The sequence below is a fragment of the Procambarus clarkii genome, chromosome 45, assembly GCF_040958095.1.
Source record: "Procambarus clarkii isolate CNS0578487 chromosome 45, FALCON_Pclarkii_2.0, whole genome shotgun sequence".
In the NCBI taxonomy this organism is placed as follows: domain Eukaryota; kingdom Metazoa; phylum Arthropoda; class Malacostraca; order Decapoda; family Cambaridae; genus Procambarus; species Procambarus clarkii.
Genome location: NC_091194.1, coordinates 4,977,080 through 5,005,008, shown reverse-complemented (window position 1 = coordinate 5,005,008; position 27,929 = coordinate 4,977,080). Strand labels below are relative to the sequence as shown.

General features: G+C 37.1%; 1 protein-coding gene across 1 annotated transcript in view; it reads left to right on the top strand.

Annotated features, from left to right (window-relative positions):
- The window catches only part of LOC123769848 (piezo-type mechanosensitive ion channel component), a 113,792-nt gene that overhangs the window by 71,898 nt on the left and 13,965 nt on the right, over window positions 1–27,929 (top strand). Inside the window, 20 exon segments of the mRNA XM_069301244.1 lie at window positions 8,307–8,428; window positions 9,663–9,815; window positions 12,121–12,236; window positions 12,515–12,654; window positions 13,201–13,358; window positions 13,546–13,637; window positions 14,569–14,634; window positions 16,308–16,338; window positions 16,340–16,395; window positions 16,773–16,947; window positions 18,207–18,370; window positions 18,892–19,860; window positions 20,361–20,508; window positions 20,698–20,850; window positions 21,598–21,659; window positions 22,935–23,093; window positions 24,721–24,847; window positions 25,103–25,350; window positions 26,705–26,858; window positions 27,721–27,859. Of these exon segments, the coding sequence (XP_069157345.1) occupies window positions 8,307–8,428; window positions 9,663–9,815; window positions 12,121–12,236; window positions 12,515–12,654; window positions 13,201–13,358; window positions 13,546–13,637; window positions 14,569–14,634; window positions 16,308–16,338; window positions 16,340–16,395; window positions 16,773–16,947; window positions 18,207–18,370; window positions 18,892–19,860; window positions 20,361–20,508; window positions 20,698–20,850; window positions 21,598–21,659; window positions 22,935–23,093; window positions 24,721–24,847; window positions 25,103–25,350; window positions 26,705–26,858; window positions 27,721–27,859 (3,432 nt within the window).

Here is a 27,929-nt window from a genome sequence, read left to right as displayed (position 1 = left end):
TCAGGGAAGGAAGTGTTCCCATGGGAAACAAAACTTAAAAAAAGAAAAGAAAAAAGTCATCCGTCTGTCTTTCATTCTTTTACAAATTTATGAGTTGTGATTTTGATCACATGTACTCAAAAATAAATATTTGCTTTCAACAAATTGTGTTCCCTGTGCAAGTTAATGGCAATTTATCTTCATTTTAGTAGCCTGATACAGCTGAGTGAACTTCATGTAGAGCTTTGTGGTGTTGCCAGCTTGTGTGTCAGTCATCTTGATGTACACGTGTTTTTGCCTTACAGATCTTTAGACGAAATTGTATTTGTACAGATAGATGCCTGTTGTATGTTCCACTTCCAGATTACACATGGTTGCATGCCTTTTAATTAGTTATTGTTGCTAGACACAAATAAGAAGGTTACCATTTTCATATTTCTATTTTCTTTATTCCTCATTTAGCTCTTGTGCATGTCAAATTATACCCAAGGTATTTAACACGAATAACTTGCAGGCCCTTTAGGACTTTTCTAACTGTGAACTACATTGGTTATGAATTCATGTGTAAAAAAAAAAAGATTGGCTCCTGAGAGCTCCGGTACTGAGTGTATTGGATCATTTAATTTAACTAATGGAGAGTTATTAATTTTCATGATAGTGACTGTTTAGAATCTCAAACTTCTTATAGATAAAAGGCCATATTTTTTAGTGTGCAAAATGCATATGAATTTGGCTGCCTGAGAATTACATGTATTGCAAAAGACTGTATACTGACCCTTGACTAGGTAAAGCTTTGGCATTAACAGAAGGGTTACAAGGAGGCTGAAGCCAAGGTGATGCATCTAGGTTGACTAAACAGATGCAACAAGATGCACTAATATTGGCTTGAGGGTTCCAAGCTGAATTGAGGGGTTCTGGGTTGGGGTTGAGGGTTCCAGGGTGGATTAAGGGGTTCCAGGTTGGGTTGAGGGTTCTGGGTTGGGGTTGAGGGTTCCAGGGTGGATTAAGGGGTTCCTGGTTGGGTTGAGGGTTTTGGGTTGGTTTGAGTGAAGCAGTGTTCACTTTATTCACCTCTATATACACTTTAGCATGATATTCTGTATAGTATAATAATGTAAATACTGTATATAAATGATTGTTTTAATCTTAAATTGCTTCATCGATGCTTTCGTGTATAATATACAGCTCATCATATCAAGAAAATTCAAATGATATTGTATGTGCTATTATTGTGATAGAAATGTTAGACACTCAGCTGTTGTGGGACAGCCTTCAAGAGACAAAACATTTTGAGGAAGATTTAAGAAATAAGCAACATTGGCAAAAGAAATCCAGCCACTAATATATGTTGACTCAATTTTTAAAGCAAGATTGTGGGCATCAATTATCGTTCTCATGCATGAGAGACTATGTACCATGTAGCATTTTGCAAACTTAATCACTTGGCCATTCCTCTAGGGAAAATCCACCTCTTCCTGGGAGAGAAAGAAAATCCAGTTTGGCCTATGCAGCTTTCTTTCACTTCTGGGGTCTTTTCAAGCTACTCCTACTGGACCATGAATGGGGAAGGGAGATATTAGAGCATTCTCAATCCATCCCAGAATAACCTCCAGAAAATACATTCACCTAAACTCAAAATACCTCCTCCAAGAAATACTTTACTTCTAAGGGATCACATAGTATTGCTCTGCTGACTTCTTCATTATCTGATCACTACCTGCAGCCTTCCACCATCTTTTTTTTTTTTTTAAAGAAAGAAATTATTACATTGGTCATTCTGGAATGGATTTAATATTCTCCATTCAGCTAAATAGTCTTCCAGGCATGGCACCTTCCTTACATAATTAGTTACTTGGTATTCCTAAGTGACTCCCTAGCATTAACATGAGCCTACAGAAATGTTCGGAAATTGCCTGGGGGCATCGATGCCAGTCGTGTATGTTGTCCTGCCTGACAAGAGATCTTACTAGTAGAAGTAACTTATGCAATAGCTCAGGAAAGAACTTTTCGTGTTCACTGAAAGCCTTATTTTTCTTTGTTACTGGATGTATTAGCAACTGTGACAAATTTTAAGTTACTATATGTACAGTAAGAAAATTTTCATCTATGTTAGTGTCACTGTGTAGGGAGGACCACATTCTGCTTTGATATTACTGTTGTCAAATCTTTCAGCAGGTGATCTTACTATCTGGATTATGCCTTACTTTTGGTTTTGAATTAATAATTCATATGTAACTGATATGTCATCCCTGTGAAAGGATCACATGACTAGCATTTCAAAACACTATTTATGACTAAAGTCAATTATTGCATGAACAGAGTAATACTTCCTAGCACAAATGACTGTTGGACTCATTAGGACAATAATGGAGTAACCTCTTATTAGCCTGAATACCCATTCTTCCCTTATGCCTCTGTATTAGTTAAAGCTTAGGCTGTTATATATATTGCCTTTGGATGGTAATTTTCACGAATGTGTTTTATCTGTGGCTGACGTAAATTTGTGCCTGTAAAAGAAGCATGCGTGCCATACCATGTATCAGTCTTCCTTTGAAGATGAGGTATTGGCAGTGCATGTTTCTAATACCCGTGTTTATCCTTGTTGCAGCTAACACCTCGGAACAGTTTTCCAATGTCAGTAGTCCCCTACCTTTGGAGATGACCTCGTCCCCTCCCCTGCCCCCCTCCGCAGGTGTGGATGACGTGCACGGGTTGTCGTCCCCCCGCCCCCACGCCCTTAGTGCCACTCCAGGAGCACCCACCCCGTCCTCTGCTAACATGACCTTCTCCCTGGATGGCTACCTGGAACCTGCGCGACTCTCCCTTACCACCCCACACTTCTCGCACCAGCCCATCACTTCCCCATCAGAGGAGTCTTTCCCCTTCTTCTCCCCTCCGCCTTATCCTGCTTTGCGGGACCGCCATGCCCCTACCCGAGCCTCCGCTCCTGCCACTCATGACATTGGTCCCCCTTGGCTGAGAGAGCACCTGACGTACCACCGCCCCTCCGTCTCCACTACGTCGCCAGCCATGTCCCACCACACCTGTAATGTCCTTCTCTGATTTAAAAATATTTTGCATGGTTATTACACATTCCCATAGTAAACACACAGAATAAGTTTGAATTCTTTCCCATTGTATACTAAAAGACATATACACCAACATCAGAAAAAGTTTCTATATAGTCTACAAAAATGCACCACATGCTATTCCAATACTAGTATCAGAATTTTTGTCTCCTAGTTGTTGTTGATTATAACCAAGATCAATAACACAACAAGGGAGTTGATAATGGATTCTGTTACCTTACTCTCCATCCTTTCTGACAGTTTGAATGTTTGTTGTTTCAGTGTTTTGTAACTTCTGTTAAATGTGCTCTATTTATAATTTTATTATTGATTCCAGGTTTTTTGTTTATTTTGTTTTTAGGTGCTAATTTTTTAAAGTCTCTAATTCAATGATAAATTTGGAATATTCATTAAAGCTTCAATTATTCTCCATTACCAAATACTTTAGTTACATTTTATGATGGTATAAAATCACAAATTACAATTAAATATTATGCAAGTATATTTATTTTCAACATATACACAGTTACCAATCATTTTTTTGTTTTACAGCTTTGGATATCCTCTGCTCAGGTGTCCCCATTATGATCATCTTGCCATTCAGTTTCAGTCACTATTACAGACGTATTTATTTTAACTGCCTCCTTCTCGGCCCTCCATTACATAATTAAATAACGTTAACCCTTAAAATGCAGTTATCGCCATACAGTACTTTGATCCTAGGGTAATGCAATTTCAATTTTTTTATATTTTAGTCATTGGCCAGTTTTTATACAAATGAATGTAAATACAGTACGGCTAAAATACATCTATAAAATAACATCTTTATGATAGAATTACCGAGAGCTATGAAAAATTCTACTAGAGCTATAATTACTTATTATGCAGTAAGGTTATTGTGTTCCAGTGACCTGTGATTATCCTCAAATCACAGTTTAGTGTTTTTCCCACCTGTGTTTGAATCTTTTAATAGATAATGTTCTCAGACAGAATTGTAGAAACAGAGTGGGTTACAAGACATTTCCTATGAAATGTGCCTGGAACAGATTTATATGCAATATACCTAAATTTACCCAAGAGCCACCGACACTAGTGACCTTGATGAGAACAGGAAGCCGATGGCTTGTCAAAGGCCCCAGGGAGTCCATAAACTAGGTGTTATGAAAATATTATACTAAAGATCTGTCTACAGTAATTGTTTTTGTCAGTTGTGTGCAGAAATCTAGTTATTCCACACATGTAAACTAAACTGAAATGGCAAATATATAAGCAATCTAATTTAAAGATAAGGACTCACCCACACATGATGAGTCATCAAACTGAATAGGAAGTCCTGTAGCACAGTATTGTAATCTACATTGTTGTCTCATAATCGAGGGATCTAAGTTCAATCCTCAAGCGGGATGGAAACAGATAGGCACGTTTCCTTTCACCTGATACTGTACTTCTATTTACAAAGCGGTAAAAAAGGTACTCAGGATATAGGTGATTGTTGTGAATTGCATCCAGGGATAGGTCCCAAGTTATCTTAAGGGAGACCACAATAAGCCTAGGTACAGTACTGGCTTTGTCCCTGACAATGGGTGTTATACTGTGTCATCCACAGACAATGAGTCCCCACCCAGCTGTCTTCCCAATCTGCATTAAAGCAGAAATTTAGATATTTATTTGTTTGCATTTTCATTAATTTTTAAATTCAAATGTATTATTTTACTAAATTCCCCCCCCCCCTCCCCCCCTTACACCAAGGCAAGGTGGCACCTATGATGACAGTTGCACTTTAAGGGTTAATGCATATTACTTTCGGTCAATATTTTATAGAACATATTCAAGGAAAGGTTTATCACTTGTCTCCATTCCCTACTTTTTGGCAAAATTTTATTAGTTTTCTGGAAATGGCATTGACCATTAAATTGATGGTAAATCTTCCCAAAGTACCTTTAAAGCACTATTACTTAATTGCTCAGAAATTATGCATTGTCACAGTTGCGGCAGATATGTCATTTCTGCCTGTAAGAAAGAGCTTCACTGTTGATCACATAAATCCCACGGAGCAGTTTGACCATCTAGCATTGGAGCGAATGAGGCAGAGCATCACCATGGGAAACCCTGTTCAACAATCTGCTGACATTCCCATGCATGGTAACCTCCCATAATTCCCAGTGCCCCCTCTATCATCCACCTTGAAAAGTAATCGCTAGGCAGTCATCTCTGTTTTGGGCAGTGTTAATGGAGGAGGCTGTTGTTCTCTTGTCTTGTACTAAGCCTGCTAATTTTATAGTGCATGGTGTATATAACGACTCACACCATCACATGAGGTATTTTCCTGTGGAGTGCTGCGAGTTTGAATCTCAATTGTTGATATGTAAAAAGGTAACCATTCCAGCCAGTCGAGGTTTAATAATCACACACTAAAATCCGTAGTTTTGGTCATTGCTTATGAAGTCATAAAAGTCGTTTATTGAACGTGTGCATCCCTAGGCCCGGATGAGATGAACTCTGGAGGGGGAAATTACTGCATAAATAAATAGCGGTATACAAATATGCACAGTACAGTACAGTACATGTAAATGTGTTTCTTAATGAAAATTCTACAGCGCATTTTTCCAGATAGTTATGTTAAAGAATAAAACCACACATCTTTTTATCATGTAAGCCTCGTGTGAATTTTGGGCTATTGGCTCAGAATTTGGTTACCGAGGAATGATAAGGAAGGGATTTTACCAAGCAGGAGCGGCATATAACATACATTTGCTTATTTTTCTCTGTATAATCTAACATTAAATATTTTCTCATGATTTTTTTGTTTATAAAAAAATTTATTTGATTTTCCAGAATCTTCATGTGAACTCTTTACTAATTATTTCTTTGACTGTTTGTCTGCGTTTATTGTCAAATGTTTACATTGTGTTGACTATCATTATGTCAACTAACATTTTCTTAACTAACCTCTTTGAGTAAGCAGAAAATAATTTCTAATCCATGAAGCTCTACATTCCTATACTTCAACTGTGTTGTATTATGTCGTGTCAGATGTCTTCGTGCGAACTCGAGAATAGAGGAATACATTTCTTCCCTTGTTAACAAAAGAGCATGCTCACTTCATGCCAACAATAAACATAAATATTTACATATTACAATGGGTAATCTCTCTTCAATGTTAAGGTTACTGTATTCATATTTAGCATCATAAGTAATTTGTATATTCAGCAGCCTAAGATTATTTTGGCAGTGTTTCAGTTATCTAAAACTGCAATATTTTAAACCATTTAAACATTTGAAATTATCTTTACAATAAATAGATTTTAATGCCAAAAGTGATACTGTGTATGAAAACTGTTTATTGTAATGCTGACTAGTATTTGTTAGTTACTCTTGTAATAGCAATTAGTGAGCATGCTTTTGAAATACTGTACACATTTGCTGACTGTGTGTGTGTTCATTTGTTCAGATTCAAGCATACACAACCCTAAATGATACACAAGTTACAATGCCGCTTCCAAAATACAGACCTCCATTAGGTGATCTCACTAAATAAAGGCCCAGTTTTACTACTGTATCAACAATTCTAAATGTTCAAATTTGTTGGAGTTTAGATCCAGATTTTTTACTGGTTGCGGTGAAATCCTGAATGCTCTCATATAAGGGGTTAAAATTAAGGTTTCGCTCGATAAAATTCATGCATGGAGCTTGGAAAAAAGAAGGGTATAAATTGTGCCTCTAACTCTTAAAGTAATCATACTTTGATCCCCAGGGTAATACAGTTATCATATGTTAGCTTTAGTTATTATTACCAAGTTTTATACAAATAATGTAAATATAATAATAATAATAATAATATTTTATTTAGGTAAGGTACATACATACAATAAATTTTTACAAAGATTGGTTGACTTATAGGTAGAGCTAGTACATACAATGCCTAAAGCCACTATTACGCAAAGCGTTTCGGGCATGACGGGCAATATGGTTATATTACATCTATATGGATGTAGAGAGTTAACCTAGACCCATAACAAAATTCTGAGTTCATTTTTAATTTATTGCTATGCGATGAGGTTATCATATACCAATAGCCAGTGAGCATTATTAAATCAAAATTTGGTCTTTCCAGCCAAGGTTTGATAAATGGGGGTAAATTATAATAGTAAAAAAGTAAGAAATAACATGGGAAAAGTAACATTAATAACTGAATGTAACATATTTCATAAAAACAAGCATTATCATGGTAGAAAATTATGGTAAAGGCGACAAAGTGTCAAGCGCACGAGTCAGTAACTAACGAAGGTACAAAGTAGAGTATGTGAGTGTTTAACTTTAACATAAGACCATAAGTTCAACAAGAGAAGAAAGTAACATGGGAACCTAGACAATGACTAATTTCACAAAGAAGAGAATATGCGAGTAGGAAACTAAACTAAGCTTGACAAAGCAAGGCTGGGGGATTTATTATTTATTTATTTATTCATATACAAGAAGGTACAATGGGTTGTGAGAGTACATAACATTGGTGTTCTTACATTCTTGTTAAACCAGTAATACACAGTGTTTTGGGATGGTATGATGATGAAAGTTGTCAGAAAAACATTCTAGGAGGCCACTTGAGGTGTAGCCTTTGAAGATAGCCTTGATATTTGTTAATGGTTAGCCTTTGTTATGGTTAATATTGCTTAGAATTAGCTTTAAAGATTTTATTGAATGGACACAACCTTAGAAAGGGAAATTTGTAACTATAAAAAGCCATTCAGCATAGTCAAAACAAAATTCTATGGTTGTCATTTTGAGTTTGACACAAATTATTTGTTATAAGAAAATTACAAAATACTTTGAGATAAACTGTGTTACAGAAAAAAGGTTAAGTTTTGTAAGTTATAATTTCTTGCGTCTTTGAATTGGGCCCAAAATTATATGATCTGGATTTTGAAGATGGCATTGTAATTATAAACTTCTTGAATAGCAAATTAATGTGACCAAATATTTGTTTGTGTGAAATGCTATAGCAGCAAACAGGTTGCTGATATGAACATTCCTTCCTCCAAAAATCACTCTTGCTCTACATCAGTTAACTAACAATAACATCTTTAAATAATTGTATTTTAAAGCTGCTTAAACATTCATATTAGGATAATTTGCAGATTATTGTTATATCTGAAAAATTGATTAGAAAATTATGAAATTTCAGTTGATATATCTTTGTTTGCTGCTATCATTGTCGACCTCTTGGCTGGTATGTACTGATATAATTTCCACTTCTTTCAGCTATCCGATCTGGCGACTACTACATGTTTGAGGATTATGGTGGCTTTGAGGGCATGGCACCTTTAGAGATTCCTGAAGAACCTCCTCAGGATGATACCACTCAAGGGATGACAGTGTCAGAGGCAAGTGTGTGTTGTCACTCGTATTGAGTATGTATATATGACATATGATAGTTAAGGAAGAGTAGTCTATATTGGAAGGACAAAGGAAAACTTTACTAGATGAGTATTGAATATAATTTAAGCACAACTAATACACTTTTCTGGCAAAAGTAGATTTGCACAATTAGTGCATGCTGTTAGTTGATAGAAAGCATTTTTTGCTTTCATAGTTGTTGGCAGCAGAATGAAAAAATTAGTGTTTGACACCAAAATGAGAAGGCTAATTGGAAGCTGTCAGACCTTTGTATAGTGAAGAATTTTGGTGTAAAGCGAGCGAGATGAAGGTTACAATCAAATGAAAGGTTGAAAAAAAAAAATTATATGGACCATGTATGTTTGTGTTTGTAACGCTTGTGCACAGTTTGTGACATCAGCTTGTGTAATTTGTATATTAAAGTTACGTGATAGACATTGTGAGGAGCTTAATGAAAGGTACAGATATGAATACAGTCTAAAATTTACAAGAATGTATTTGGGAGCTATAGGTCTGCCAAGTCTGATGAAATGAAACTGCTTGTTTAATGCAAAATTAAGAGACATTAGAATTGGCAGAAATGGATTTGAGGAAAGTGCATCTGGTTCGAGCAAGAACAGAAATAATGCGAGACATATTTATGGAGTAGAGAGAATAGTCAAGACAAACGAGAGTAGTAGTAGTTCTTGTGTGGTTTGGCCATGCAGACAATCAACAATGATAGGTTGACTTTGATTTTATGTGAACATGGCTATAAAAATGTAGTGACAAAATCTAAATGGAAGGAAAGGAGCATGAATGTGTGGGTGAGAGGTATGATTCTTCAAAGGAGTTCATAGAATTTTCAACAATGTGACTACTACTCTGGTAAATAATGAAACGCTCCTAGATGAAAGGTGAGTGCTAGATACGTACTCTATGTATGTATAGTGACATTCTTGCATGTTTCTCCAGGAATGGCAGTGTCAGATATGTCCAGTCAATGATCTATTTACTTCTTGTATATGCATGACAATTTGTATGAACCTCTGTAAATATAGTTACTGTACTTTTATATAGTGCATCCACAGAATTAATGACAAGTGGTACTGGTGTTTTGATTACTTTGCCTCATTATATAAGTTGCAAATATTTCCACCAGCGGATTGCACTTAGTTACACTGTTTTAGTCATACTAACTAAACTAACCTAACTTATCCCATCTTTGCTTTGGGGTATCAGCTGTTGAGTTCAGCACTGAAGACAGACATTGTAGAGGCAGCAGAGGAGGCTAAAATTGCCCGCTTATCGGAAGCGGATGCGGCATCACGAAGATCTTCATTTGTACGCAGACCTGTCCATCGGACACTTTCTGGACGATCCCAAGTATCCATGGTGTGTTATCTCCCAATCACATTTATTGTGCAATGTATAGCATACATATAAGTATGCTCTTGTATATATTAAGAATATTGTACAGTATTACTTTATACTGTACAGTATATGATATGTATTATATTTTTCACAAACCTCTATTAAATACAGTATCAACATGATGAGAATCCTTTCAATTAGGTCTAAGCTTGGCACTTACCACAATTATGCTTCATATATATCACTAGTATATAACTATATATAGTACTGTATATCACAAGTATGCATAAGCTACATAATGTATACTAGCACCTGCCTCTAGCCACCAGGATGTTAAACTATCAGTTACCTTTAGTCATTATTCTAACATTCAGTTTACGTGTCTAGTGTTCCATAGCCAAGTAGTGTGTTTCATTGCCTATTTGTTGTAATTGCCCACTAGCGATTCATCCTGTCAACACGAATACAACATTCAATAAAGGGTCTTACCAAATCCTAATGTGATCCTGACATGTTCTGCATTTATATACAGTACAGTATTCTAAAACAAATATAGTGTTTACTCAATTAATATATACAAATGCCACTCCCTCACATCTCGCTGTCATGTTCATATTCACAATACACTCTGGCTTCCTGTCCCCCGACACAATGAATTATTATTATTAATATCCTTAGCTTTCTTTAATTTTGCATATGTACAGTATAACTACTTACCCTTTGTCTGTATACATGACCTAGTAAATGTATAATGATTCTAAATGAGAATATTAATGAGTCACAAAACATAGGCATTCCGCACTACAAGTTGATGTTCTTTGGCTAATTTGTCTTGAAGCACGCCTCTATCACACCACCTTGACTGTCAACCATGACCACCTTAGGATGTCAGCAGTCTAGTGACTGCAAGAACAACATAAATTCTAGGGATACATTAACCCAGGACAAACATTTACCAGGGTATCAAATTCAAGGTAATAAATGTGGTAAACCAAGAACTAACTCTACTCCTATTACTAGTCAGCCTGACAGACATTATATCCATTATTCAATCACTTAAAACCAAAGCTGGGAACTTTAATGAAATACCATCCATGATTATATACGAGTGCTGCCCCTGCTCTTGCATTACCCATAGCTCTGCTATTCAACAAATTTCTAGTCATATTTTTCTTTATCATTAAAAAAGCAAAAGTGATGCCAGTTCATAAAGGAGGCAAGACATCTGACTTAAACAATTACAGACTAATATCAAATCTACCTATACTTTCAAAAATATTTGAAAAAATTATTTACAAACAGCTCTATTCCTACTTTGTAAAACTCATTTTAAATCCCTGCCAGTTTGGCTTCCATTTCCAAAAGAGTATCAATGATGCCATTATTTGTCTGCTTCATATAATCTACACTGCCCTTGACAAAAATGAGTTCCCAGTTGGCCTCTTCATTGACCTGAGAAAGGCCTTTGATACTGCAAACCATAGCTATCTCTTACTTAAACTTCACCACTATGGTATTCTAGGCCTTGCTCTGGATAATATTCATTTGTATCTCAGTGACAGACACCAATATGTAGTCACAAGTCCCTTAACATACTAAACATACTCACTCCACTCATACTCATGTGCTATCTTCATGTACAAAACCTTGGTTCTAAATGCTTATCTTGATTTGAAACTTTTCTTTGATAGATGTAATAAAACCCATGAGCACCACACCAGAAATAAATCTCTCTATAATATCCCCAGAGTTAGACTTAATCTGTGCAAACACTCCATGCAAATAAAAGGGCCCAATATTTGGAACTCGCTCCCTAATGAATTAAAAAAAAATTCCAACCCATGCCCTGTTCAAAAGTAAAATCAAAAAGTACCTAATTTCATCCTCATAGTTTCCTACCTTGTGCTTCAAACTTGCACTGTATCTTGTACTACCCACTTCCCCAATATTAGTACTTAAGACACATATCCTTGCCAGTGTAATCACCTCTTGTCAACTTATATTGTAGTTATTTGTTGATATAAAACACTACAATGTACCCTTTCATCTTACCTGGTATGTTAAATTAAGGATCTGCCCGAAACGCTATGCGTGTTAGTGACTTTGCATGAATGTAAAAATACCAAACCTATGTAATTTCACCGACCCATTGTACTGTCTTGCAAATTAATTATTATTGTAATTAAGGTAATCCTAATTTCAAGGAAATAAACCATTCTCAACAGAACATACAGCTGGCATTAGCCAGCTGTATGTTCTGTTGATTTTTTTTTAGTTATAATTTAGTTTTGTATATAGTAATTTATCATTTTTCTTTGCCTGCCAGGCTTCACGAACTTCACGCACAACTTCAAGAAGTGTAAGAATTCATCCTCGTCCTCGCTCACCACCAGCAGTGCCTCATTCTCCCCCACCTTTACCACTGTCACCGCCACCACATAGGTTAGTTACTTATTGTATTGCCCCTTCTTTATATCGTATGTTATGGCCTCTCATTCTTCACTTTTAGCACTGAATTTACTGTTATTTAACCATAAACTTCAACTTAAATTTGTGTGAAGCCATCACAGAGCTTTCTGTAATCCTTGTTAATTTAGTCTGCGTTTCCACATATCTTGTACTGTACTGAAATTGTGTACACTTCAATATATATTTTCTTGTTTTCATTCATCGTTAATGGAATTTTTCTAAGTAAATTCATAGATTATATATTGTTTTAGGTCCCCACTGGCTCTGGGGCGTCCACCACCACCTTCCACATTGCCACCTCTGCCTCTGCTTCCTCAGCTAGACGGAGGCTACCTAGCCGATGACTCCACTGCCCATGACTACTCTGAGATAGAGCCTCAAGAGCCACAAGGTCTGTACTCTTGTAGCCAGTTACTGCAGCTTTGGGAGTTATATTGTACCTAGACAACACCTTCAAGGCATCCTTGATATTCTGTGCATTAAATGAACGTAACATCTTTCTTTAATGTTTAGGTAATAAGCTTGAAGCTTTCTGCTCTTTCAACTGTGACACTTCAATGTTAGCAATGCTTATTTTGTGCCAGTCTTGAACAACAGTGATATTTAAGCAGGCAAAATTATGACTAGAATGCATTAGGAAAACAAAAAACTGAAACATACCTTCACTCACAACTTTAAAAGTGGGTATGATTAAGAACTTTATTTGGAAGAAACTTAAAAAAAATGCACCAGGTACAAAATGGCTTAGGAAGACCACAAATTTCACTTTCCCGTAGTCACTGTAGGGTACGTATTTCTCACAGGACTTAATAAGCTCGTCTCAATCAAAATACACTTTACAATAAATACTTCGTCTCTGTATCATTTCTCTTTACATGACAGTAAATGTATTAGTATGACATGCTATAGATAATATTAAATTATTGGATGTTTTCAGGTCTGGCACCCATTCTTCGCAAGTTAGTACACTGGGCCAAGTTTGGGTGGGAGTTGTTGGAGTCACTGATGATTTCAGCAACACAGCAGCTAAACAGACTCTCCAAAGATTACCGCTATGTTGCCAGCTGTCTGTCTGAGGAGAAGAAAAGACTTAAAGTACAGTATTGCAAATAACATTATATTAAATTAATCTAAGTATAACCATTTATTTTCTCTATATTTATATTGTACAGTACATATAAGTAGAATTCACCATTCAGAAAGGCTAATATATCTTCTCTTAATAAGTATAAGTAGAATATGATGTCACGCATCACTTCTCAAATGGCATTGCTGCACACAGGAAACTGAAGGCTTCCGTGTAATGCCAGGCGTAACACCTCAACCTGCTCTAGGCACCCAAGAGTGGTCACACCTCCCAGTTTCCCAGCATGGGTACGTGTATATGGATATAACCTTACACTCAAAATAAGCACTCTCGAGCATCATTGCAACAAAGTTTTTTTTTTTTGGGGGGGGGGGAAATACAAAGCCCTTTACTACTATCTTGTACATTACACAAACTTTTGCAAGGTAGGGTTGAAAAAGCTAGTGGGCTCACATTACAAGTCAATCTAGACCACAGAGCAGGCTCTCCCTTCTCGTTGCCTCCATATTTAGCCACATGCACTTATAACCTATTCTTTTGTTCATCAACGTTTATACAAGAAGTTTGCATTGACATCATTCTCAGTCTACCATTTCATAGTTGGAACCTTTATTGAGGTAAACCTCCACAACAAGGACAAGCTCCAATCTCCCTACCCAGTCATGTATTCAAAGTTTTTCATGGCATAAATTAAATGTTTTTTTATTTTCCTCCCTAGAGCTGACTGTAACTAAGATAACATCTTCTGTACCCATTTCAAAGTAAATGTTTGCACCAGCTGACAAAATTCATCTCTCAACACTCTTGAATACAGTTCTCGGTATCTCTCCTTTTAAGTTCCCATGGGTTTGTGATGATAATCATTCTTGGCTTTTTGTATTATTACACAATGGCCCCGGGCAGTACAATGGGCATTTTAATTTGCAGTATTATACCTCAATTTATTTTGCCCATATAATTTAGCCTTCATTGTCAATTTACTTATGGCAACTAATTATATATAGTGTATTCAAACAATTAAAATTTTATAATACAATAGTATTGCAACTACAATATTTATATACAGTACCTATACAATTATCTTGATTGCAATTTTAACAGGTTATGTATCTTCATACAACACAGTTGTTCAGTTGTAAATTACAGAGTTATGACCTTTATTATGACAATTACTGTACCAACACTACAGCACAGAGAGTAATATAGTTGTGTCTGTAGGTACAGTGGGCAGGAACCACTTGAGATTCGCGTTGAGAAAGCAAGTGAAGACAAAACAGATGACAGGTGAGCGGCTAACTAAAACCTGTAACTCGTATTGGTATCCAATTTTTTAATCGACTTCCTCACTAAAAGTAGTGCTGTAACTGATTAATACAGTGTTTGACCGGGTATCTGCAATAAATGAGCTACGATGGTGCTGCTCAGAAAAGTGATTTTCATTAACACTCAACATCCAGATCAACATCCAGACCAACATCCTTTAACTTGTTCAGTATTTTAAAAGTTTCAGTGAGAGCCACCCTTTGGACTTCAAACATTCCTGATATGGGAGATGACTTAGCTCTGGAATGAATTTTGTTGCCCAGTGTTGCACCATCTCCAGAGCAGCTGTGTCCTGAAAATGAGGTCTCCATGCTTGGAGACAGTAATCCAAATGGGGGCACACCAGAGACTTGTACAGTTGAATCATTACCTTCTTTTCATTATAGTCAAAAGTACAATTGATTATTCCAAGAGTTTGGTTAGGTTTTCTTACTGCTTCTCCCCCTCTTGTGAAACGTTTAACAAGTAGTGAATTTTGACTCCAAGGTCCTTTCCTTCATCAATCTGTGGAATGTAATGGTATTAATTTGGTAGTCGTGGCAGTGGGTTGTTATGGCCCACATGCATGGTTATCTTCTTGATGGTCCTGCATTTGTCGATATTAAAAAGCATTTGCCAGTCTTCTGACCATTTGTGGAGTTCATATAGATCTCTTTGTAAGGCTTCAATATCAAGGGGGCCTGATGGCTGAGTGGACAGAGCATGGGGCTCGTAGTCCTAAGGGTCCGGGTTCGATCCCTGGGCAGAGGCAGAAACAAATGGGCACAGCTTCTTTCACTCTGATGGCCCTGTTGACCTAGCAGTAAATAGGTACCTGGGAGTTAAAACTACTATGGGCTGCTGCCTAAAGATGTGCGTGTGTGTGTATGTATGTATGTATGTGTGTGTGTGTGTGTGTGTGTGTGTGTGTGTGTGTGTGTGTGTGTGTGTGAAAATTAGGATTAAGGATTTGCCCGAAACACTATGCACGCTAATCGCTATACAAGAATGTAAGAACTCTTGTGCAGTATATATACAGTGGAACCTCGCGTGATGAGTGGCTCCAGTTACAAGCATTTTGAGTAACGAGCAGGCCACTCGCAGAAAATGTCTCGACTGACGAGCTTTCCCTCGATTAACGAGTGTTCCTGCCGGTTCTCGGACACCTCCAACGACAATTTTGTTGTTGTTTCACAAGACGAGTTTTCTATATGATGAGCTCAGTGCCAGAACAGATTAAACTCGTTAATCGAGGCGCGACTGTATATGCTGTATAAATAAATAAATTATCATTCTGCACTTTACCATAAATTTTTGTCATCTGCAAATTTGATGATGTGGTGTTTTATATTTACTATTATATATTTCATACAAAATGTGTCCGGTGTCTAGTTATAATATGCTTCCTAGATGCTAGTTAACAATATCAAAAGAGAAACTAATATTTTTGGAACAATTTATTTTTTGTGCACCATAGGTAATGTCATTTTAAAAGGTTAAAAGGCGCAGGGGTTAAAGCACTAACTGTTAGCACTAACAAGAGTCTGTATATGAATCGGGACTTGCATTATTGTAGCATAGTGTTAAATGCTAGTTCTCTAATATCTTTAAAGTTTGAATCATCAGTGTTGTTGATGCATCATTTTTGTCACCAGTGTGGACTTTGTAGACCCAACAGAGGGTGCAGGAGAAGGAATTCAAAAAAGAGCAGCCTCCTATTGTCAAACTAATGATTGCTTTCTGGTAAGTTTCTTTACTTCCATTTGTGCATATTTTGAAGGTTTATTTATAGTAAATTTTATTCTGAAAATAATCAGGTACTACCTCCCCAAGTCTGCTCCTTTCACTTTATTCACTATTTAATCCTCTTCTAACTTGCAATATCTGTGCCTGGGGTTCGACCACCACTAACTACCTCCAATCCATCATCACCCAACAAAAATTAACTATAAGAACTATTACAGATTCTTTCGTCATGAAACATGCAGGCTTTCTGTTCAACTCGCTAAAGATACTGAACATTTGCACCCCTTACATTAACATTGTCTTGTTAATATTGTTATTGTGAGTAAAACATTTGTCAGCCTTCTTGTTCCCTAAAATTATTATGTTTTCTTCAGGTATGCAATGCTGTCTCGCTCTGAACTGGTTTCCTACATAATGATTTTTGTCAACCAGATCAAGTCGGCAAGTGTGCTGTCTTTACCATTACCTTTCATGGTGTTTCTCTGGGGGTCCCTCAGTGTGCCTCGACCCACAAAGGCCTTTTGGATCACTGTCATAGCTTATACTGAGGTATGTGAACATGTAAATGGGCTATTTGGTAGTTAGCAAGATAATACTGCGCAGTACTTGGTTTATCTATATAGTCTAAGGATTTTCCTTGTAGGGGGACATTAAAAGTTCTAAATTTCTTTGCCTAACACTAGTAAGCTGGTCACTCAGTGGAGGATCGTAACTTCTCTTCAGTTTGTAACATGTATTATTAACGTAGATGAATTAATCACAAACCACTTCATCAAATTTGTAGATGACATGAAGTTCTATGGTAAAGTGGGATGCAAAAACATTGTTGATGGCTTGCAAAGTAATTTACTATTATATATATATATATATTAATTATATATATATAAGTTTTATTGTTACATTAAATGACTTTATCTTGAAACTCAAGTCATAAAGTAAGACAGAAAAGAGATGCCGCCTTTTTACTCTGAGTAATAAATGCATAGAATCATTTATTTTTTTAGCCTGTAAAAGACAATACAGTACTACTATAGTTCAAAATGTAGCTGGGAAAATCCTCAGGAATAATGAGTGGACCTTTGACAAGCTGCCAGCCTTTAGTCCCACAGTGAGGTTACCTAGAGATGGTGGCCCTCGGGTAAAATAGCAAAGATTCCTGTCATACCGAGGGAGCAAGTCGACAAAAGCTGACGTGTTTTATGGGCTGGGTGGAGCAACAGTGACCGCTCGAAAAGTGGTTTTATAATAATCTCAATAACCTCTATTTATTTATTGTATTAATTGATTGTATAGTTCATGAAAAAAATTTCCTTGCAGGAATGGGATGTCATATCATTTACTTTATTTATTTATTTATTTATTTATGTATTTATTTATTTATTATATATATATATATATATATATATATATATATATATATATATATATATATATATATATATATATATATATATATATATATATATTATAATAATATATATAATATTCTATATATCGCAATGTATATCTTGTAACCTTTAAGCATATAATAAAGGGAAAAAAATCAAAGGCAGGGGGTGGTAGGAGAAAAGCACACACAAATTGTATTGGAGGAGACCCAAACATTTCCTCTAATGTGTTGCTGTGGTTTCCTCTAAGACTAAGGGTCCCCCTTCTTCCAGCCAGAGGTGGTGGTATGCATGTATCTGTATCTGCCCTGAATATATCCTGCTAACCTGTATTTTCATCTTTTTGTCTTGTATTGCTAATAAATTATATAATTGCTGCTTTGGCTAAAGATTTGTATTTAATTTATATTATATTTTCAGATAATAGTGGTGGTGAAGTATCTGTTCCAGTTTGACTTCTTTCCTTGGAACCAAGTGGAACGACTCAATGCTCCCTTTTGGCCTCCACGAATTATTGGCGTGGAGAAGAAGAACCGTTATGCTGTCTATGACCTTGCCCTTCTCCTTGTGGTTTTCTTCCACAGGTCAGACTGATCATTTCTTATTATAACTTGCATTTGGAACCAAATTAAGCTGTTTAAGGGTCTCATAATACAATTGTCTTCATTCTCAATTCACTAGCAGGGATCCTGGGTTTGATTCCAAGGTGGGACAAATGGTTGGGTATATTTTCTTTCACCTAATGTCTGTTCACCTAGGAGTTGGGTAACTGTTGTGGGATTGTATCCTGGCAAAGGTCAGTAGTTCGACCTTGGGGGACCTTGATACGAGCTAAATAAATAAATAATAAAGTATACAGTGCATAAAGGCTTCCTATCGCAACAAAATGGATTATGTATCATATTCTGAATGTGCATCATATAATATATACAGTATACTGACTGTGTACCATAATCATATTGAATGTGTCATAATTGTACAAAGTGAAAAACTGAATAAGGCATTTTACAAATCTTAATGATTATCAGTGGATAATTTTATTAAACATTAGGTTACACTGATCTGAATTATTTTTGTAATCTTTAATCAAGGATTTTCTTATCAGGTTCATGCTAAAGAGTTTGGGATTGTGGAAAGAGACTTCTGACATGAGTCCATCTGCAACTGCCCGCTCCTCTCCATCTCCCTCCTCCTCCCCATCATCCTTCACTCCCAGTCACACCTCTTCTGTTCGGCCACATAGAAAGATGGGTGTGTCCGCCACTCCAGTGCCTACCAGTAAAGATGATGGTTCTCATTTTTCACAGTCGGGTGATGGATCCACTCTCTCATATACGAAAGATACGTCTCTGTTATCCAAGGACACGGGAGAGAGTTCTTTAAATTCCAAAGACACCAAGGAAAGTTCACTGACATCAAAAGATTTTAAAGATATATCACTGACATCCAATACTAAAGACAGCTCCTTTTTTTCTAGCGCAAAAGACACCTCCTTGATGTCTAATACAAAGGAAAGTTCTCTTCCAACCACATTAAAAGAGGGCTCATTGACATGGCAGGAACAGGAAAGCTCTCTTTTACTAAACACTAACGATGACTCTCTAATGTCCCGAGCATCGGAACCCTTGCCAGAGTCTACACCAACACATTACCGACAAATGTCCGAAGATGGTCAGACTGCTACCTGCTTTGGATCAGATATGTCAAGAGCATCCCATCATAGATCTGGTAGTGAGGCTGGCTACAGGAAGACTTGGTCGCCATACCAGTACCATGCTCGTCATTCATCGCTGGTTTCTCAGGTACCAGGCGGAGGAGGAGTCGGTATTCGAGCATCATCATTAGTAGTGCGGCCTGAACATCGTCGCCACTTATCGGAAGGATCGCACGTTTCCTTCAACCAGCGAACATCAGTAACTTCTCATTGCACACACATTTCTCAGTCTGCAGCTTCTGATTCTGTCCATGTGACTTGTGCTGCTTGTAATCTACAGGCACTCAAAAATTTCCAAAAGCCTGACATGGAGGAAGTAAAGGAGAACATTCAACAACTCCCAAAATTGGCTAAAGGAGGGTGAGTCAACTTTTTCAATAATAGTTTTAACCCTTAGACAGCAGCTATGGAAAAATGGTCATTCCTGCCTATGCACAAAAAGTTAAAAAAGTACAAAAAATAATTTTTCATTATAGAATTATTGCATTGAATGCAAAATGTAAGCAAAACACAAAAGTAAGTGAGTATTTATCATTTCACTGGGTGAAGTTGCTCTGCAAGGCTGTGTCTGGCACTTGTCAGCGTCTGGTGCTCGACTCTGCTGACGCTTTTTGTTTTATTCTCAGATTTTTCACCGATAGTTTTATCACTAATTTTTCTTTATTTACGTCCACAGAGGGCTGTTATACCCATATTTGCATCAAACATATAAAACCCAGACAATAATTTAAATTGCATTTTGATAACCGCAGTCCCCTAAAGATTCAGTCCCCATTGAGGAGATGATGATGATGATTAAATGATTGACCATACTATCATGGTGTTTAGGGTTAGTCTAATACTCGTTGTCCCCCCCTCAGGGCCCATCGGCTGACTGAGAAGATTGGTGCATTCATGCGTTCCCTTCTTCATCAAGAATCTCAGGTCTCGGTTGATGTCTACGCTTACATGTTCTTCTGTGATTTCTTCAATTTTTTTGTGCTCATATTTGGATTCTCAGCTTTTGGTGTAAGCTTTTGTACTGATTTTATTTGTTTAACATGTTTTTAATACACTTATGAAAGTACTGTATAAACAGGGGGGTAAAAAGATTTTCAATATGATGTATTTATCTTGATTAAAAAATTTGCTTTCAGGTGTCCCTAAATAATTTGTATTTAGCTGATCTCTATGAAATGCAAAATGTTTTGATTGCAGACACAACAAGGTGATGGAGGTGTAAGCGCTTATCTGGAGGATAATCGTGTACCCATCCCCTTCTTAGTAATGCTTATCCTGCAGTTTGGTCTCATCATTGTGGATCGAGCCCTCTTTCTCAGGAAATTTATCTTGGGCAAATTGGTCTTTCAGGTATGAACAATTATATTTAGTCATTCACAATTATGCTATTTAAACAGGAAAATGTATACTATTTTATGGGTGGCATGGAGGAGGGGAGGGGGGGGACAGAAGGAGGGGACCAAATAGGTTTATGCTTAAAATAGGTTTTTTACATTCACAATGGCCCTTTAATTTTGACACTGATTTTCTTCATTTAATGCATTATTTGAAGAATTGGATACCACACAAAATAAAATGATACAGTACTCTAAATCTACTTAGGTTCAATTCATGCTTTTATTTTTTTTATTATTTATTTATATATATATACAAGGTAGTACAATGAGTTTTAGAGTACATAGCATTTTTGTTTTTACATTCTTGCAAAGCCGTTAACACGCATAGCATTTTCGGACATAGCATTTCTTTTAATCTCGATTAGTTTTAAAATCGGATAAAAACCTGATTTTTAGCAAATATTTTACTGTTTGATGCCATACTGAGTCATTAGTGGACATTCAGCTACTAAATGTTTTACGCCATACTTCGTCATTAGTGGAGGATAGCGTTAAGTCTTAGGTTTTCAGATTAATTTTTCTATATATTGCGCGAAATGCTGTGCGTACTAGTGGCTTTAGGCATAGTATATACTTGCTTTATCTAGAAATCCAACATTCTGTTTGTAACTCATTGTGTTATATATGTACTTTTCCATAAATAAAATTATCTATCTTAAGATGGTGATTCATATAAATTGATTTCCTGGTTGAACCACAGGTGGCTCTGACATTTGGAATACATATCTGGATGTTCTTCATTCTACCAGCTGTCACAGAAAGGTAATTAGACTTCTTTGCCTATAGGAATGTCCCATTTATTATATTTTCTGGGGGTGCCCTTTTGGCTCTCTGGAGTCATCCAGGCTGATATGTATATTATTAGACTTTGGCATCAGTCAGTGTGAATGGAGTTCTAGGCCTACCTGGGGACCATGAGCCAGAACCTGGCCCCCCTCAGAGAAGTACGAGGAGCAATGGCCTATAGAAGTGCACATGTGATTTGGAACATTCTATGTTTACCATCGACCAGGCCAGGCATCCAGAAAGGTCAAGCGCTTCAAAACAAACCCCTATTCTGATTAAAAGTACTACTGAAAACTAATGAGTGAACAGAACTCCCCAATTGAAAATGAGCAAAGGAGCATGACGTCACACGTGCCACACCGCTTGTCTGCACAGCTCCTGCAGCCCCAGACCCCTCGCACTGGCTATCCATACCCCAGTTCGAGGCTGGATGTCAAAACACTCGAAAAAACACCAACCGAGAGGAGGGAGGGTTGCCGGGAAGCCTCCGGGTCTCGCCCAGAAAATGGCATTTCAAAACATTCAATGCTAATTTTAATTCCTATAATTCTTATAGGCTCCTCGTCTCTCTCTGAAGGATCCAGGTTCTGCCTCATGGTCCCCGGTAGTCCTAGAACTCCATTCACACTGATGCCAAAGTCTAATAATATACATACTGTATCATCCTGGATAGCCTCTGGGACTCGCCCAGAAAATGGCGTTTCATTACGTTCAATGCTGGTTTTTTACTCTTTAGTAGAACTTTCTGTAAAATATAATGGATATTGTTGTTTTGGCATTTGTCATTCTGCTCATGCATATACACACACTGTACTGACTCCACACAGACTCTGCACGCCGACTGATGAATCTTAGTCCAATTCCCCCTATGTACCTAATTTAATCTACAGTTGTAAAAATATCCCATAAATTATTTTCAAATGGTGTTTTCAATATTTTAGTAGAAAAACTAATAAAGGCAATCTACCAGTCTGCTTATGAGTTCTACACAGTTTGCAATTAATTGTTATAAATAAAGGATTGAGTGACTATGTTCCTTCCAGGCCTGTGGAAGTGTCATGAATTTAGAATGAGACAAAATGGTCATTTGTGAACACTATTGCTTATATGCATCCAGATACCCCTGATCCCATCAATACATGTTTACAAAAATTCTAACAAGTTCTTACATTATCTTTGTGTATTTATAAAACCATACACTAGGACATTGATAGCACCATATTGTACTTTGTAATTTTAATATGTTTTCAGAGAGTTCAATGCGAAGCGACCTCCCCAAATTTGGTACATGGTGAAATGTCTTAACTTGCTGCTGTCTGCATATCAGATTCGCTGTGGTTATCCAACAAGAATTCTTGGCAACTTCCTCTGTAAACAATTTAACTACCTCAATCTTTTCTCTTTTCGACTGTAAGTATATTTTGGTTTACTATCTTTATGGAGCTATCATATTTAGTTTTTCTTAAGGTAAATATATATACTGTGTCACAGTGGATTTTGAACAGTGGGGCAGGGAAAACATTTAGTTAATGACACTCTACAGTTCTTTTTAAATGTGTTGGATCATACATAATTAGTATAATTATATAAGGTGCTAGAAATTTATCCAGCCTTAGAAGTGAGGACTAGAATCCCCACCCTCCTCAAAGAGGCGAGGAGAGCTTGTGGGGATCAGAGATCACCCGCACGACTGATGTGAGCTTTGCAGAAAGTCAAAGGTAGTACAAAACAAATGGTTGCTCTATGGAAAATGAAGATAAGGAGTAAACTTTCACACCAATCATTTGAACAGGTAAACACCTGTTCAAATGATGGTGGCTTCTTCAGCCACCACCAGATGGCAGCCTAGGTCACCCAGGGTCCCAGGTAGCCACACACTTCACTTGCTGTCCTTGGTGGTCAATCCTGATTGGTACCAGAAATTTTTTTTACTACCCATGCTTTACTTAATTAACCTGAGGACCACTAACACTAGTGGCTTCGATGAGGACAGGAAACCAGTGGCTTGTTGAAGGTCCTCCATTTGCCTTAATGATCTTTTCCAGTTGGACTTTAAAATTTAATAGTTTTGGCATTTACAGTTTTGGCAGGTAGGCAGTTCCATGGGTTTATAACCCTGTGGGTGAAAAAGCATCTCCTGTTCTCAGTCCTACATTGTGGCTTGTTGAGCTTGAAACCGTTGCTCCTTGTTTGTGTTACATCTGACCTTCTGAAGAAATTGTCCGGATCAACTTCTTCCAAATTGTTTTATGCTTCACAAGGTATGGATTCCAGGCTGGTGTTGCATATTCAAGTATTGGTCAAACAAAAGCTGTGTAGACTGTCTTGAAAGTGTCCTGATTTAGGTTTCCAAATGACATCCCATATGCTCTTGTCACCCTACCTGTGTGTGCCTCTGGTGTTGAAATTATATCAACTCACAAATCTTTCTCCAATTCCTGCAGTTGCCTTCCATTTATGGCATAGAGACTTTCTGGACTTCTTTCTCCCTTCTCCAGTTTCATTACTATACACCTATTACGATTGAACTCGAGCAAAAATTTGTTTGCCATTCCTGGAGTTTAAGATTTTCCTGTAGGATTCTGTATTCCTCCTCTAATTTTACAGGTGCCCTGAGGTGCGATATCAGTCACCTAGTAGCAGGTGGGGAAGTTTTGATAGAATTTTCTTGTTTGCAGAGTTTTATTTGGTAGTTTTGAATTTAAAATTATTTTTGGAGGTAATTTTATAACTTGTTTTACAGGTAAGTTAACCTAGATAGTGGGTTGATCTGATCTATCAACATTTTCTGCCTCTTAGTGTTAGGAGAATCAGTAATTACCTAAGTGTAATTATGTCAAATGGCACTTACTTCTGGTACTGTAAATGGAGATTGTCACAAAAGGGCCTAGCATATCTAATATGGTTCCAGGGTGCCAGTGCTATTATGCAAGGGGAATTTCTGAGGCGGCTTACCCAAAAATGAATAGTAAAATTATTACCCAGTAGATATTTGACCTACAAATACTTTCTAAAAATCTGTTTAACTCTTGGACAGGTTCATGACTGTGCCATTCCTGTTTGAACTGCGGACATTGATGGATTGGATATGGACGGACACAAGCATGAGTCTCAGTGATTGGGTTAAGATGGAGGACATCTTCTCCCACATATTCCAGTTGAAGGTTTGTTGTGTGTTGTTTAAAATATGTGAAAATTAAAATACTGTATGAAAAATATTAGCATCAGTGGTGATTATTATGCCTATACAATTGTTTGTTCAATGTCTATATGCTGTAACAAAAATTAAGAGTTTTTCATGATCTACTCGATATTTAAATTAAAACATACTTTAGATGACAAGACAAAAAAATATTAAATTGTTTCATCATAACAAAATTATAGAAAAATACTCGTGTATCATTTTACTCTTTACCTAGTGTGAACGGCGAGCAGAGATTGAATATCCACAAGGCCGTGGTGAGAGCAAACGCAAAATAATCAAATATGGAATGGGTGGGTGTGCCCTGTTTGGAGTGATTGCCCTCATCTGGTTTCCTCTGGTACTGTTTGCCCTCAGCAACACTGTTGGTCAGCCTAACCCACCATATGACGTCACAGTCCAAATTACAATGGGAGCTTACCAACCTATTTTCCGTATGACGGCCCAGCAACAATCTCTCTACAGGTACAACATGTTCATTTGCTTATTTACATGAATTTACCTGAGGGCCACTAACACTAGTGGCCTCGATGTGGACAGGACACTAGTGGCTTGTCAGAGGTCCACCTATTTGTATGACAATGTAATTCAACAAATTTTTTAGCACTAACACCATCTCCAAGGGAAATGATACTAAAGGAAATACATACCATAGTGGTTAATGTAAACATTTGACACATGCAGAATACAGTTCAATAAAGTCATCATGACAAATGGGGGATCTTTGACAAGTTGCTGGCTTCCTGTCCTCATTGAGGCCACTTGTGAGACGGTAACCCTTAAGTAAATTCAAGCAAATATATAAATATCATTTTAGTCTAAATGTTCTTTTCCCAACCTCACCTTGCCCAAAATGCTATACGTACTAGTGGCTTTAGGTATTGTATGTGCTAGCTCTATCTATAAATCAATCAGAATGTTTGTAACTGCATCTATGTATGTGCTTTTCCTAAATAAAATATTGTTATTATTATTTTTGGCTAGTTTTTCCATTGAGACTGTGGTCTCGGTGCAAGGGATTATTCAGTTCTTCAGGTTCACTTCATGGCATGTATAATTAGTTTTGTTTGTGTATCATTGGATGTGGGTAGCCACTTTAGCTGTAGTTTGGTGTTATATTGCCTGTTTTCTAGGTTACTGAAGACCAACTGCCCCAGATATATCTTTCCTTAAGTTGTTTGTCATAGTTTTAGCATGAACTGACTCCTTTTGAGTTATTCCACAGCTTTGGCTGTACCTATGGTGCCTATGGCTGTTCCAAGCTCAGCTGCACCTTAGCACCGAGCATCAAATTATTAAATCCACGTTAAGGATCGGTGCTCATTTTTTCCATTGCATGTTGGCATGTGATGACTATTTCCTACCCAGGTTTTGCTTGTGTAATGAGGCTTAATTTTTGTTCAGCTACTGTCCACATTTTGTTGATTCTCTTGTGTACAGATTAGGGGTTAACATACACTAAGTACATTTTTCTTGTGGCACCACTTTCTCCCAATATATGCAGCCAAATAATTTACATATATATAATTTAAATTCTTTCTATCATTTTTATGGGATACAGTTTTTCATTATGAGGAAGTCCTCATAGTTATGTTATAAGATTTACCCTATAGTCTACAGGAAGATTCTTCTTATATTTTTTATCAGTAACTTTATTTGCAGTTTAGTAGAGTAGAATAAATAGAGCAGGTAAAGATGATCTCTACATCTTCTCACTTTTGTAATCATGCATCATAAAAAACATAACTGAGAGGCTTTTCATCCAACATATCTCCTTAGAAATCCAAAAATCTAATACTAATAATTTTGAAAATTGCAGGTTCACGCAGAAGGACTGGGATGCGTTCAACTACCATTATCGGTCTGACCGACAGGCACAGACTTTCTTAAGCAACTATGACTTCCAAGATGTGGTCGTTGCAAATCTTAATGGTAACTCCACTGCCATTTGGGGCATTTCTCCTCCGGCTCAAGTGAGTATGACGTCTCATACTGTACAGTTCACAGTATGTAATTACCCAAGTAATTACTTATGTGTAGTTACAGGATGAGAGCTACGTTCATGGTGTTCTGTCTTCCCAGCACTCTTTGTAGTATAACGCTTTGAAAGTACTGACAGTTTTGGCCTCTACTATCTACTCACCTAACTTGCTCCAACCGTCTACCACACTGTTTGCGAAAGTGAATTTTCTTACATTTCTCCGGCAGCTTTGTTTAGTTTAAATCTATGACATCTTGTTCTTGAAGTTCCAGGCCTCATGAATTCTTTCCAATCAATTTTATCGATTACTGTTACTATCTTGTACGTAGTGATCATATCGCCTCTTTTTCTTCTAGCTTCTAGTTTTTGCATATTTAATGCTTCTAACCTCTCATCGTAGCTCTTGCCCTTCAGTTCTGGTAGCCACTTACTGGCATGTCTTTGCACCTTTTCCATTTTGTTGCAGTGCTTCTTAAGATGTGGGCACCATACAACCACTCCATATTCTAGCTTTGGCCTAACAAAAGTCGTAAACAATTTCTTTAATATTTTGTCGTCCATATATTTAAAAGCAGTTCTGAAGTTCGAAAGAGTAGCATAGGCTCCTTGCACAACGTTCTATATGTAACACCGTTAGGGCACGGGTAGCACCGCTAGGGCACGGGTAGCACCGCTAGGGCACATGTAGCACCGCTAGGGCACGGGTAGCACCGCTAGGGCACGGGTAGCACCGGCAGGGTATCACCTTTTGCCATGATAAATAACCACTTGGTGAAGAGTATTTTTGAGAGGCCTTATATAGGAATGTAAGGCATTTAATTCTTTGCTGTTATTGTTTTATAATCTTTTAACAGAGAAGCTTGATTGAAGAACTTCAAAGCAATCATACCATTCGAGTGAAGGTTAATTGGAGTGTAAAACGTCCATCTAATTCTCCTGATGTATCTGCAGAATGCAAAGACCAAGTTGAAGTGAATCTTGATGCTTATGAAGGTATTAAACAAATTTATTTTCTGTTTACCTTTGCCTGTTACTATTTGAGTGTGGTATTTTAGAGCTTGTA